The sequence below is a fragment of the Rhinatrema bivittatum genome, chromosome 5, assembly GCF_901001135.1.
Source record: "Rhinatrema bivittatum chromosome 5, aRhiBiv1.1, whole genome shotgun sequence".
NCBI lineage: Eukaryota > Metazoa > Chordata > Amphibia > Gymnophiona > Rhinatrematidae > Rhinatrema > Rhinatrema bivittatum.
The window spans coordinates 308296308-308310736 of NC_042619.1; the positions used below are offsets into that span (position 1 = coordinate 308296308).

Genomic DNA, 14429 nt, shown 5'->3' on the forward strand with positions numbered 1-14429 from the left:
AAATATGAAAATGATTCAAGTGTCTGCTGCTGGAAACAGTAGCCTAGACAGTTCAGTGTCCTTTGCTGGGAGAAGTATGCAGATGAGTCTTCCAATCCTCATATTTTATTAATTATATTATCCTCAGGTCAGGTTTGGGAAGTCCTGCCCTAGGGTGCTTATAGAGGGTGGTCCATGGAAAAGTAGCCCACCTCCAATACCGGTGCATTGGAGGCAGGCTACTTTTCCATGGGTCACCCTGTAGAACAATTCTAGTAAGCTCAGCCTGTACATTGAAAAGGGAGTTGGTCAACCCAATTGAAAAACCCAAGATCTACCCTATATGATTAGAGAGGGATTACCTGAGATTTATGAAACTAACCTTTTGTCATTTTAGAAAATGTTGCTTTGGACTTACAGGTTTGGAATCTGTTAGAAGGAACTAAGTAGGTCTGCATTTTTGATAAAGTTAATTTTGTACTAGTTTGAAGTGAGATAACATCTTGAATCCATTTTCAAAATGTTTCCTTTTGTTCTGTGCATTGCCTAGAGCCTTTGGGTTAAGTGTTAAATGCAAGCTTGCATGGATAGTCACCTTCAAAGTGTTGGGAAGAGCACAAGAAAGACGAGAAGGGATTCTATACAGCAGATTGGGCTCGTGCAGCCTTCTGTTTTCCCACAGAACTGAAATCTGGGGGCTTTTACTACAAGATGGACACATGGCCCTACAGCGATATCACAGAAGAGAGCATCCTCTCAAACTAAGGAAAAACTGATTTCAGCACCTCCAGAGGAAGAGCTTCCTTTCCAAGAGAACAGAGACCATTACAACCATGGTACCAAATAACTTCATAGCGACATGGCACAAGAGGAAAAAGCCATCAGACCTAATGGTGTAATTATATTGCACAGAAATGTTTCTGATCTTGTGCCAACTGGCATCGAGAAGACTTTTCCCCCCACTGTGCTATGTAATATGTTCCAGATGTGCACCATCTATTATCACACAGAGTCACGATTCAATTAGGATCTCCCCTCTTCTGGCTATCTCCACCATTAAAGTGGAGTTCCACAGGCAGACTCGTGTCTCCAACCGCTGCATGGCTCTCACCTTCATTCCACACACCAAAAACAAAACAAAACAAAAAGCAGAACTAAGAATTTCAAAGTCCTTCTTTATTACAGAGGCTGTAAAAACTGTAGGAGCTTGGTCATGTGTAGGCACTTTGTCAAAATGAGGCGGGGGGAAGAAAGCTGAAGGTCAGAGGTCAGTGGAAGATCCATGCTGTCAGCGGCTGGGCAATCGACAGGAGGCTGCAGCACAGGTCTGCAGCTTTATCAGCCGTTGGTTCATCTTCTCCAGTAGGTCAGGGCTCACCTGCTTCACAATGTTGACCAGCTGATAGGGGTCAGAGGTCATGTTGTAAACCTCCACAAATGACTAAGCAGAAACAGAAAAAACAAAACAAAACCAAAACAGACACACAAGGCCTGGTTAGATAGATGGAACTGGAAACAAACTGTACAAAAATGACAGTGCAGAACACAGGCTGCATACCACCAGATTGCAATCCTAGTTGGATTTACGATTCAACATATCAAAAAAACATACATGCAGCCACCAATGGTGTGGATATTGCAGAACTTATTTTGAAAAATGGTGAAAACAATGGATGAAATCCACCCCTAGCACCTGCCCAAATCAAGCACTGTGATTTGAAGACAGCATCAGGTGACCATGCACGGATATCCTTTCATGGGAGGTCAACCCAACAAGAGGCAATCGATGTCAGAGCAACTTTGACAATGCCACCTTGATGCTTAGCTCACAAGTTTGCACTATGGTAAAGTGGGTTAGAAGATGGTTTCATTTTAAAAGCAGCAGCATGTACTAGTGATTGCAGTAAAGGGAGCTGGTGCAGCACCCAGGTAATGAATGCACATGACTAAAAAATTATAACTGAGGAAAGTACAGGGTGCCACCTCACCCCAGGTCAACTAACAGGTGGATGCAATCCATCCATGCACTAGAGCAAAACCAAGAAGTGGTAGTTCCAATTTCCCAGGTGAGGTACCTAAGAAAAGCAACACTACATGCAATGGGGTAAAACCAGGACTGGCTCAGCTTGTCCCCCTGGACAGACCTATATGGTCACCCTATATGTAAACCATCTTCTGCTAATTGGAGGAACTCCAGGTGATGTAACTAGTAGCGGGAACGGACCAATTCTAGTTCCCGAGCACTACATTTTCTCCTGAAATCCACAACAGTCAGTCATTGGTATATTTGCATAAATTTGGTCTAAGAACCCAATTAATTTGCATATTTTTGGTTGTTCTGAAAAACAGACCAGTCTGTGGCTCAAACTGCATTATCACTGTCCACGTACAGAACCAGCAGAACAAGGTCAGGTTTTATACAAAAGGCACCAAATGATTTAAAATAAGGCAAAGCTGCAGAACAGAAAGTAAAAGGTCATCCTCCAGACCATCAACACCATCATTGTACATTTATGACATCTTTTTCCAGCCAAGGCATTCAAAGTATATTGTCTGTTTTTAGTCTAACTTTTTCTCTTTAACCATTGTCTTGCTTTATGAAATACCAAATCTCTCATCCTGTATGTTTGTTTTATTAGACTGTAAGCTCTGTTGAGCAGGGACTGTCTTTTTGCATATTTGTACAGCACTGTGTATGTTGCATAGCGCTATAGAAATGTTAAGTGGTAGTAAAGCATGTTACAGAGAGGCACAAAGAAATGGGGCATGCTGCGGCTCTCCACAGCCTGAACAGGATCCATGGGAACTTGCAGGCCAGTCTGTCCCATGCAGCCCAACTTCTGGAAGGCTGCAATGGACTCCTGCATAGCTCAGGACCATTGCTGAACACCCTCTCTCGGCTCCTATTTTCCCTTTTACCTTATATCTTGTCCTTCTCTCTTCCCCTCCACTAGGTCCCCAAGACCATTAGTCTTAATCACCCCCCCCCCCCCACAGATCTTTTCCTCTGCTCTCCTCCCATTCTGGACTTCCTGACTACTGGTTCCACCTATCTGTTTTTCCATAGCCTCTTCAGAAGGGCAGCAGGAGGGAATCTAATCAGGTTGGGTTGCAGAAAGAGGGGCATGAGATTAGAGGTCAAACTTTGGTGCCTCAAAAGTGTGGCATCCTAGACACAGGCTTCATTGGTCTGTTGGGAAATCCAGGCCTGCATATCATGCAGGTCACCTTTATCCACATGTTTTAACACCTTCAAAAATTTCTAACAGATTTGAAAAGTAAGACTTCCCTTTGCTAAATCCATGTCTACCCATATTGCCTGTAATTTTATTTTAAGAATAGCTTCTGCCATTTTGTCTGACAATATCAGTCTCACCAATTTATGGTTTCCCTCCTAAAGCCCTTTTTAAAAATTGGCATGACATTGTGGCCAGTCTCCAGTCTTCAAGTACTGTGGCTGTTTTTACTGAGAATCACTAACAGGTTTGCAAATTTATATTTGAGTTTCAGAACTCTGGCGTTAATATCTGGGCCTGATGATTTGTTACTCTTTAGTTTCTCAATTACATTTTCAGTTCAGTGAATTGCTTCAGTTCCTCAGAAACTAATCACCGTAAAAGGACATTATCTATGTGGTTATCTCCACAACATCCTGCTCAGTAAAGACCAAAGCAAAAAATTAGCAGAAAAACTAAAGTTATGGCCCTGTATTCACTTTTACTCTTTGGCCATGTACTGGTTCAACCAACTCCCTCACAGGCTGGGCTGGCTTTTGGAATGTGCGACCTGTACAGTTGCAGAGCGGCCTGACGGGATCGCTGGGTCAGAGAAAAAGCTTGGTCCCTTGTCTCATAGGCCCCATACAGCTGCAGAAGGGTTGCTGCGCCCTCCCACTGCACAAGGCAAAGAGGTGAGAGTGAAAGAGCAAGCATCCAGGGACAGGTAGCGTTTAGAAATGCTGGGCCTTCACTGCTGCTCTCCTGTCTGTGGGGCTGGGGCAGGAGGGAAGAATGAAAAAAACAAAACGGTAGGGACAGATGAAAGTTAAGAGCAAGGAGGAGAGGATGAAAGGCAAGGTAGGTGGTGGCATGAGTGAAACTAGTATTTTTCGCAGGGAGTGCCAGTTAGCCTAGAGCTGGTTCTGCTCACAGGTTTCTTGCTTCAAATGTACTTCAAAAGGTTTGTTACTATTCTTTGTTTCTGGTAAGCTTTTCAATTTCTCTTGGTCCACCTTAATATTTTACAGTGCTTATGCTCTTTATTTTTCTCATTTGGATCAGCTTTCCATTTTCTGAAATATATCCTTTTGGCTTTAACTGCCTCCTTCACCTCATGATTTAATCATGCTTGCAGTTGTTTGGTATTCCTTTGGCATTTATTAATGCATGGAATACATTTAATCTGGGCTTCCAATATTGTATTTTTTTCTTCTTCATGCCTATACTCTGGTTTCTCTTTAGATCCAACAAATCTTTGCCTTCATGCCTCACAGACAATCTTTGTAATTATTCCTTTTATTTATTTATTTATTTTTTATTAGATTCTCATTTTATTATAGTCTCCTTTTTCAAAGTTATACGCTACTGCAGTAATTTTACTTATGTCCTCTCTCCAGTGATTATGTTAAATTTGACTGCATTATGATTATTGCTAAGCTGCTCCACCCCATTACCCTTTGCATTAGGTTCTGCATTTCCTTGGACTAGATCTAAAATAATTCCCTTTTTTGCCTGTTCGAGCACCAGTTGCTCCATGTAGTCATTTATAGTATACAGAAACTTTACCTTCCTAGTATTCCCTGCTGAGTCATTGACCCAAATCAATAATGGGGCAACTGAAATTTCTTATTACTGCGTTGCCAAATTTTATTAGCCTTTCTAATTTCTGTTAGCATTGTCCGATTTTTCCTCCTGGCCAGACAGAAAACAGTAACTACTATACACTCACTGTTATATTCTTTCCTATTTCACCTGAAATTTCTATCCATAAAGATTTCACCGTGCATTTTGTTTCCTGCAGGGATTTTTATCCTGCTTGACGCTATGCCATTAACATACAGAGCCACCCCTCTACCAATTCAATCTGCCCTGTCAATATAATTTGTACCCTGGTATCAGTATTCCATTGATCTTGCTCCTGCCACCAGATCTCAGAGATACTTATGTCTAGATCTTCATTAAGTGCTATATACTCTAATTCTTCAATCTTTTTGGAGACTTTTTGTATTTGCAGACAGACAATTTAAAGTACAATTTATTTTATTCACAACCTTTTTATTAGCAGTTGATACAGGTAATTTGGAATCATTCATATCTGTCTAGTCCCTGTTATGCCAATATTTTTGGAAGATACCTCTCCAAGCCATGCATTCCTGAGCAACTGCTGGTTTCCCCCCCATGATTTAGTTTAAATGCTGCTCTCCTTTTAAAAGTGTTAGTGCCATCAGCTGCCTTCTACCTTGGTTAAGGTGCAGCCCATCCAGTCAGATTAGGTTTTCGCCTCCCCAATGCCTAACAAGTCTAAAGCCCTCTTTTCCTGCTCTATCAGCTCATCCATGTATTGAGATTCTGGGACTCAGCTTGCCTTTAGGATGGGATGTTAGCATTTGTGAGAATACAACCCTGGAAATTGTGAATTTAGTTTCCTACCTAAAAACCTAAATTTAGGTTACAGACTCTCTGTCCTGCACTTTCCTATATCTTTGGTAACCATGTTTACCATGACAGCCAGCTCCTCCCCAGTGCTTTCTAAAATCCCATCTAGGCAATGTGCGAGGTCTTACCTGCCTGGTTTGAAGATAGCAGTCAACAAGCAATCCTCATCCCTAAAAGCCACTCAGCTATCTACCTTGCTAATGATCAAGTCACCAGCTACTACAGCCATCCTAACTTTTCCTCCTGGGCACACACCCCTGGAGACACATCCTCAGTGTGAGAAGATAAGGCATTGCCTAGAGGCTAGATCCTAGCTACAGGATCAGAGTCCCGTGAGAAGTCTCCTGTGTCACAGCACCACAATATACATTGTTTTGTAAACCATGATATATTTCCCCCTCTTTGGTTGCTGCAGAAGGAACCCTCTCACTTTCTTGATCACAATGTGCAGAATATCCCCTCTTAACAAATCAGAGCTGCCCCCTGCAGGATTATATTAACCTATCAAGAAGTCCAGAATATTCAGGATTCCTCATCTGATTCGAGTTTGCAGGGCCTACAGAGACAAGGACGACCCTGGTCTGGTGCAGTGCAGCACATCTCCACTCTCTTTGTTCCCAGTGAATTATGTGGTCACATAATGGAGAAGTTACTTACCTGATAATTGTTTTCTTTAGTGTAGACAGATGACTCTGGATCAATGGATTATATGCTCCCCTGCTAGCAGAGACATACCGAAGCCCCTCCACATCGCTCTGTATCAGAAGGAATCTTCTTTGCTTACCTGGGCTCAGCGCTTACCAGCTGAGTACAGAGATGGTCTCCAGCTACAGGGGGAGAGGGCTTAGGCCATCACTGCTTCCTGCACCTGCTGCCTTTCAGCTGCTTCAGCAGTAAAGTCCATGCCGGGAACCGGCTACTGGACCAAGCTACACCTCTGAGGGATCTCAGAAATTGCCTCAGGAATTCTCAAATGGGGGAGGAACCTTTAGGTATCACTGCAAGAGAGTAGGGCTCAATATTTCTCCAATTTAAAGGTGAATTTTCCTTCTAACGAGTATTTTGATCCCGATAGGGAAAGCACGTCCATGTCTGCTAGGAGACAGAGATACTGGAGAGCAGAAGTCTTTGCAGGGGTGTATCTAAGGTGACATCAGCTTTGAAACCTGACTCAGTCTCCATCTGCCAGCTGGGGAGCATGTAACCCATTGGTCCTGAGTCCATCTGGCTACACACAAGGAAATAAGGAGCTGCACTGCTTGGCTAATGCTTTCTTAATCCCTTGCTGTTAGCTTAACACATCAGCTCTGGAAGGGCTCCAGCCTTACCTCAGAGTCAGCAAATTCACAGTATTGTAGGTCCGTGGCGCCAAGTGTCCGCACGCAGGCATAGGTGTTATTAAAGGCATCCTCACAGACACAGTCTGGGAAACATTCCTGCAGAAAAGAGACACGCAGAGACTGAGTGACGGAGTGGAAAATAAAAAAAAAAGGTGTCAGTCTGAATGAACCCAATGTGTGTGTGGGTGATTTCTCAGGCTTCTAGTGCAGCTGGCCCAAGGTAACCATTAACTTATTCCAGGGACCTTAACCTACAAAATGGCGGACATGATTTGTAGCGTGTAGATTTATTGTTCTGGCCTGTTCTCTGAAGCCTCTCCCTTGAAGGTCTTTGCTGGAATCATCCAGCCCTGCCTCTCCTACAGCTGGTCGCAGGAGGGGGTTTCTCAGACCCCCACATTTCATTCAGCTATAGGAAGGACAGATTGTGGCTGAGCCAATACCCAGACTAGGAAGCTATCAAAGAAAGACCCTGTCACCAAATTCCAGGATAGAAAAATTCCTCTGGAAGAAAAAAAAAAAAAAAAGTTATCCTACTGTCGTAGAACGTTGCAGCACTATTATGCCAGGCTGCGGCATCATGTCTTGAACATGAGTGGTGGTGCTGCTGAAGTACCACAGAGTGCATACTGGCATGATGTTCTGTCAAAATCAGTAAACGGCTTACCAGTGTCAAGTCTTAGTAGCCAAACTGGATCTGGATAAAAAGATTCTTAGAAGGCTTTATTTTTAAAGGGACCTAAGAATTATACAGAGATAATGTAGTACACAAGTTTAAGACTCCCACAGAGCTCCATGCCCTTCAGATATAGTCTCTAAAGCTCATGTACAGCATCTGAGTAATTGGGGCTTTTTTTTTTTTTTATAAGTCACTAGCGAGACCCCCACCTGGAGTACTGCGCTTTATTCTGGAGGCCAGACATTTGTAAGAGCACTGAGAGGCTGGAGGCAGTTCAGAAAGGCGCTACCGAAATGGTAAAAGCCCTGCCGCTCAAACCCTATACAGAGAGGCTTAAGACACTCCAGAGATATCACAGAAGCAAACATTTAGCAGATAAGGAAAAGGAAGTATTTTCCATTACAAAAACATTCAAGGTGAAGCTGCACGAAAGAAGGCTCAGAGAAAATGCTTCTCTGAAAGGGTAGTGGATGCTGGGAATAGCCACCAGCAGAGGTGATGGAAACCAGAACTGTGCCAGGGACAGACACATCAGGCAGTGGTAAGCATAGATGGGGGAGCAGTAGGTGAAAGATGGGTGTGATGCTGGTGAGTGGATTAGTTATTAACCTTTGTGTGCTTGATCTCATGGAACAGAGGGCCTAATGAGGAGAAGACCATGCCAACATGCACAGCAAGGTGATAACAGGTGCCTCAGACTCCCACGAAGTGGAGGAAAGGTCCTGCTCAGGTGAGGAGGGGAAGTGGCAAGCTTTCTAGCCTGGGCAGCAGGCAGACTTGTCTACACTTCCCAGACCAGGGTAAAAAGGTACGATATCCTGCAGGCTGCCAAACTGGTGGCATTAACTGGGCAGATTGAGCAAGCCAAATGGTCCATTTGTTGACATCTATGTTACTAAGAGAGAGAACAAAAAGTAGAGGGTGTGGAGCAGGCACAGTTATAGATGAGTAATATGGTCTGTGTGTCGGGGAAGGAAAATAGATACTGTAGGTAAATTCACTGCTTTGCATGCACTCTCTTACGATATCTGTGGCAAGAAGTGGTTCCTCCTTAAATTCATGGCTAGGGAAGCTGCTCCAGTAATGGCTCTCCAGGCTCTTATCCCTGTACTTGGAGGATGCAGTCTCACAGTGACAGAGATCGATATTCAAAGTTTGTCTGTTGGAGGTAGCTGGACAAAACCTAGCGTTTAAAATGTTTTCCCCATTCACTGGCTAATTTTTAGATGGGGGGAGGCTAAATTTATCTGGCTAGCACCAGTATTCAGTGGTAACTGAATAAAGGTTATACAGATAACTCTGGTCAGATAAATTGTTATCCTAAAGGTAACCGGATTACTTAAAAAAAACAAAACAAAAAACAAACAAATCTAGCATGCTAATTTCCTACCCATTACCAATCCTCTACCTTTAAGTTTGACATTGACCAAATCCCCATACCCAACTTCCATCCTCTGAACCACAAAAAAGTGGTTCCCTGGGCTGAATAAGCCCAAAGGAAGTGACTGCTTATTACTCTGCTTTCTCCACCTAGGACAAGCAGGATGGTAGTCCTCACATGAATACCAAGCTACATGCTGCTCCTGAACTCTAGCAAATTCACAGACACTGAACCTGGTGCCAACAGGCACAACTGTGGTGCTGTGGAAAACAGAGGTAGACAGCCTGACCTGAAAAAGGGGCTCTAGGCAGGAAGAGTTGGATTTTTTTTTTTTTTTTTTTACTTAAAGAGGTTCCACAAGACAGCTTGATCAAAGCTGTCACTATGGCCATCCCTTGCAGCCCAAGGATTGTGATGACCGGACGCTTGCTAACTTGGCTCCCCTGGCACATACCAGCAGGCCTCTGAATACCTTCCCCCACTAAAGGGAAAGAAACCTGCTTCTTATATAGAGGGCAGAGGAGAGAGGCTGCAATGGTTTAGGTTATGTTAAAAAGAGAAGCATCAGCTGCTGATGAATGCAAGAACCCCTACAAGCCCTCAGTCTAGTAATCCCATCTGTGCAATAAAAATATAACCGGAAAAAAAAAAAATCTTAATGTCCCAGAGACAGCAGCAGTGAACTAAAAGTAGGAACCAGCTAGTGAACATTACCAGTAAGATATCATTTCTAGTTTATAAAAACATGTTTTAGCGCCCATGTAGCCCCTCTGGATTTTCTGCCAGTTCAGATATCTGTTACTGGAGCAGTGTAAAGGTGTCATAGAAAGGGCCTTTGGATAATGCTTATCACAGCCTGCAGACAAACCAGTTTTCTTCAGAAATCGACACAGCTGTTGGCGTTCTACTCTACCACGCAACCCACAAACCAAAGTCTAACCAGCAGTTTTAACGGCCAGTGTCGAAATTATGATCAGGGGGAAGTGAGCAGCTGTGTGGCAGATGCTCCCCATCTCTTATAAACCAGTGCCGACCATGTCCCAAGTAGTTGGTACTCACAGATACCCCAGGGCCAAGCTTGGGGCAGTAAGGGTCCTTGTCCAGGTGCCCCTCTCCTGTATATTCTACCAGGAAATCAGAGCGCCAGGGATTGCTCAATGCCGGGGTCAGCTGAAAAAAAGAAAAAAAATAGCCAGTGTCAGTTATGTACAGGGAGATGGTGACATCGCAGGGACATGTATGACATCACTGAGGGGCAGGGAGGAGAGCCTGCACACCCACGACAAAGGGAGGCCCTATAAAATCACAAAACAGATCAAGGATTATTGTATAAGTGAATGCAGCAGGAAGCTATGAAAAAGTGTCAAAGAATGTGACACCATAACAGTCTGAAATCATCATAAAGCATGATGGTTACCAGCAGAGGGAGCAGGGACTGCCCATCCATAGAGGTTTGGGAGACGTTGATCCCGGCAATGTCCAGAAAGGTGGGTCCTAGGTCAATATTCAATACTGGCTCCTGCGGAGAGAAACTGGAGTCTATATTCTGTCCTCATGTGCCCACACAGAACGTATCTGTGCACAGGTGTGTGTTGGGGGACAGCGCAATCAGTATTCTGCACTTACACCTCCATGGGGGTTCACACGCACCGAGAGAGGGACCAGTATCCTATACATATAGTCAGTCAGGGAGAGAGGTCAGTATCCACTATCACACATGCAAAGTGGGCCTCCATCCCATACCCCACCTTGCCCATCCCACCTCATCCCTTCCTAAATGCCCAGAGTCCCCATCTCAGCTTATCCCAACCCTTCCAGCATGCCCAGCAGGTCATGCTCCCTCCCCAGGCCCCTCTCAGACCCCCCCCCCCGCCCTATCCTTTCCTGCTTGCCCAGCAGGCCCGACTCTCACCCTCTCTCCCTGCACTGTATGCCCAGCAAGAGAGCACCCTCCCCTCATCCCTATGCCTTCCTGCATGCTTAGCAGGCCCCCATCTCACCCACACCAGCTCTTCCAGTCTTCTCTCCCTGAGAGATCTTTACACTATAGCCTTACCTATGATTGAGCTCCAACTTGTTTTATGTAATCAGACCATAAGAGGCAATGAAGATTCATACAGCCTTCACCTCCTACCCCAATGTATTCCAACCCACTAAATTTCTGTCCTTTTAATTCTGAAAATGTTAACCCTTTGCCCTCACACACTCCAATATATTTCCTCCCCCCATTTAATCTTGGCTACCTCCTCCACTTCAATACTCCTCTGTACCCCCAGATACCCTTCCCTTTGCTGTCACCACATGCTAGGCCCACCATGGCCTTGATCAGGACACGATAGGACTATTGAGGGGATAAAGGTGCACACCTTATTAGTCTGGTTGGGTTTGATGCCTGGTCCCCGAACCAAGAGTGGCACTCTGATATCAAAGTCATACATCTGGCGTTTGTCAACAGGCAGCGAGAATTGACCTATGGGGAGAAGACAGAAGGGATAAGGGATTCATATTCACCACGCCGAATCTACATTCTGACCAGCAGCTCAGGAGGGAAATATGTTGGCAGAGGTAGGGGAAGTGTGTGTATGGTGGAGTGGGGGCTCATGTTCTCAGTACTGGAACAGCAGGGGGTTAGTTTCCCCCCAGCATGCGAAGACTTCCGTTCTTCTCTAGTAGGAACATTCCCCAATATATCACATATATATATTTTTATTTATTTTATATTTATATTCTGCTTTTTGCACTTTTTTCAGCGCTTCAAAGTGGATCACATTCAGGTACTGTAGGTATTTCCCTATCCCCAGAGGGCTCAAAATCTAAGTTCATACCTGAGACAATGGAGGGTAAAGTGACCTGCCCAAGGTCACAAGGAGCGACAGCAGCACTCAAACCCTGGTCTCCTGGTTCATAGTCCACTGCTCTAACCACTAGGCTACTCCTCCATTTCTCTGCTAGGTGGGCCCTTAGCATCCCCTGTGTAAGAGGATCTCACTGCTGTATTCTTGACTGGTTTGGTGCTTAAACAGTTCAGAAAAGAAGAAGTTTGTGTCCTTTGCTTTCTCCATTTTTTTTTTAGGGTGTTTTCTCCCATTCATGCTTTCAGCAGCAGGCATGCCCTCTCTGTACTGAGTTTCTGGTTACAGCCTCCTCACACGTCCCTTTACAGAGTGCAAGAGTAAGCATGAGAGAGAACGCAAACTCTCGGTACCGGTGCGGACTTTAGCAGGATGCGGGGCCCAGGGCATGTCAATTGCTGTGGGACACTGGACGTGCAGGTCTCCACCTCCAAGCAGATATGAAATTATAGTGATAGGGTTGGAGCTAACATGGTGGTGTGGGGCCCACAGCAGTCACCACTATTCACCATCCCCAAGGATGGAATAGCAAGGGGTGCTGCAGGGCAAAACAGATGCATTGCCAGAGCAGCGTGTGAGGTCTCAGTACTGAATAGTCAAGGCTGTCAGAAGGGGGCAGACAAAGTGGTGGATGCCTAGGACACCAAATGCAGACCCTACCCCCCCCCCCCAACCTGCCCTCCCTTTCCTCCCAGCCTGATGCTGGAGCTCCCCGCCCCCGTAATAATGGTGGAAGTAAGCTCCAGCATGGTATAACTGGAAAGCCAGCCAGCTGCAACACTGGAGGGGGATCCCCCCCCCCAGCTGCCGTTTAGCCCCGTGACTGTCCTGAGACTAGCAGGGGGGGCTGCTACAAGTCAGGATTGCGGTATATTGTCAGAGTATACGTTAGAACAAAGGTGCAGGATTGTACAAATTGTGTGGTACTGAGTCTTTACCTGTGTGGTATCCATTATCTGATGTGTAGAATATGTAAGTGCTGTCCAGTATTTTCTTATCTGATAACTTCTTTACCATCTTCTCCACCAAATCGTCTACAGAAAGGAGAGTCTGCCACCTACAGGCAAAGAAAGGCAGTACTAGCACAGGGCATAACCAGGAAACGTCAGCACAAGGTACATTACCAGCAATGGGACACAGAAGGAATAGATCAGGGGTAGGCAACTCCAGCCCTCCAATGCCACAGAAACAGGTCTGATTTCCAGGATATCCACAATGAACATGCATTAAATAGTTGCATACAAATGGAGGCAGTGCATGCAAGCAAACTGCAAATGAAACTGCAGACCCGTTTCTGGTGATTTGCAACAGCCACAGTTCCAGTGGCCAATATGTCGTCAATTTTTAAAACGTGCTCCAGGAGTAAACCAGGAAACTGTAGACCAGTGAGGCTGACATTGGTGCCAGGCAAAATAGTAGAAGCTATTCTTTAAAACAAAGTTACTGACCCACATAGACATGGTTTAATGGGAGTCAGCTTTTTGGGTTTTTTTTTTTTTTTTTTAACACACACAAGAGATCTTGCCTTACCAGTTTTTGAAGGTATAAATAAGGTAAATGTGGATAAAGGTGAGCTGGCGGATAAGAGTGTATTTGGATTTTCAGAATGCATTTGAGGAATTCCTTCATATGAGAGACTCCTCCGGGAATTGGGATGTCATGGGATAGGAGGCAGTGCCCTGTTGTGGACTGGTAACTGGATAAGAGACAGGAAACAGAGGGTAGGACTAAATGGTCAGGTTTCTGAATGGAGAAAGGTGGTTAGTGGAGTGCCCCAGGAGTCTGTATTGGGACCTGTGCTGTTTAGAATATTTTTTAAATGAAAGGAGAAAGGGACAATACCGTGACATCTTCGGTTCAATGCGTGGCAGTAGTCAAAAAGGAATTATTTGGAAAGGAATAGAGAATAAAAACTGACTAGTGTAAGGCTTTATATAGTTCCATGGTGCGACTGCACCATGAGTATTGCGTGCAGTTCTGCTCATCCCACCTCAAAAGTGACATACAGACATCATAGGTGAGGGGAGGGAGGCACAGGGGCCATGCCCCCTCAAACTTTCTGCCAGCAACAGAAGAGAGGCCTCATTGGTGGCAGGTGGGACGGCTCATTATTTCCTTTCCGTGCCTCCTGGCGCTGCTGCGATCCCCTCACTCTCCCTTCGTGCATCGCAGCAGCGCCAGGCGGCACAGAAAGTAAATTAGCTGTCCCACCTGCCACCAACGAGGCCTCTCTTCCGTGGAGGGGGTAAAAGTGAGGGAGTGAAGGAGGTGAGTGAATAAGGGTGTAATATTTGCAGTGCTGCTTAATCACGGGTAGAGTTGCTGCTGCTGTAGTACGGCAGGTTCGTGTCACATGTGCTGAGTGATTTTATATTTCACAATCTGCCTGGTAGTGGAGGAAATGTGTGTTTGTTAGACGACACCAGAAGTTTTTGATCTGGTGAGAGGTAGGGGAAAAATACCCTGCTCTGCCCCCATTGTTAGAGGGGGGCCTGTGTATGTTGGCGGGACCTTGATCATAACATTTATAGAACTGGAGGTGCA

The 14429-nt window shown here is 45.0% G+C and overlaps 1 protein-coding gene across 2 annotated transcripts in view; it reads right to left on the reverse strand.

Annotated features, from left to right (window-relative positions):
- Positions 1-1134: 1134 nt before the first annotated feature.
- Positions 1135-14429, reverse strand: part of GNS (glucosamine (N-acetyl)-6-sulfatase) — a 49492-nt gene continuing 36197 nt past the window's right edge. For both annotated transcript variants that reach the window (XM_029604283.1, XM_029604286.1), the window contains 6 exons: positions 12824-12942; positions 11400-11503; positions 10451-10552; positions 10093-10203; positions 6962-7069; positions 1135-1420 (listed from right to left, as the gene is read on the reverse strand). In XM_029604283.1, coding sequence (XP_029460143.1) covers positions 1268-1420; positions 6962-7069; positions 10093-10203; positions 10451-10552; positions 11400-11503; positions 12824-12942 — 697 coding nt within the window. In that variant the 3' untranslated portion in view covers positions 1135-1267. The remainder of the gene's footprint in view (positions 1421-6961; positions 7070-10092; positions 10204-10450; positions 10553-11399; positions 11504-12823; positions 12943-14429) is intronic.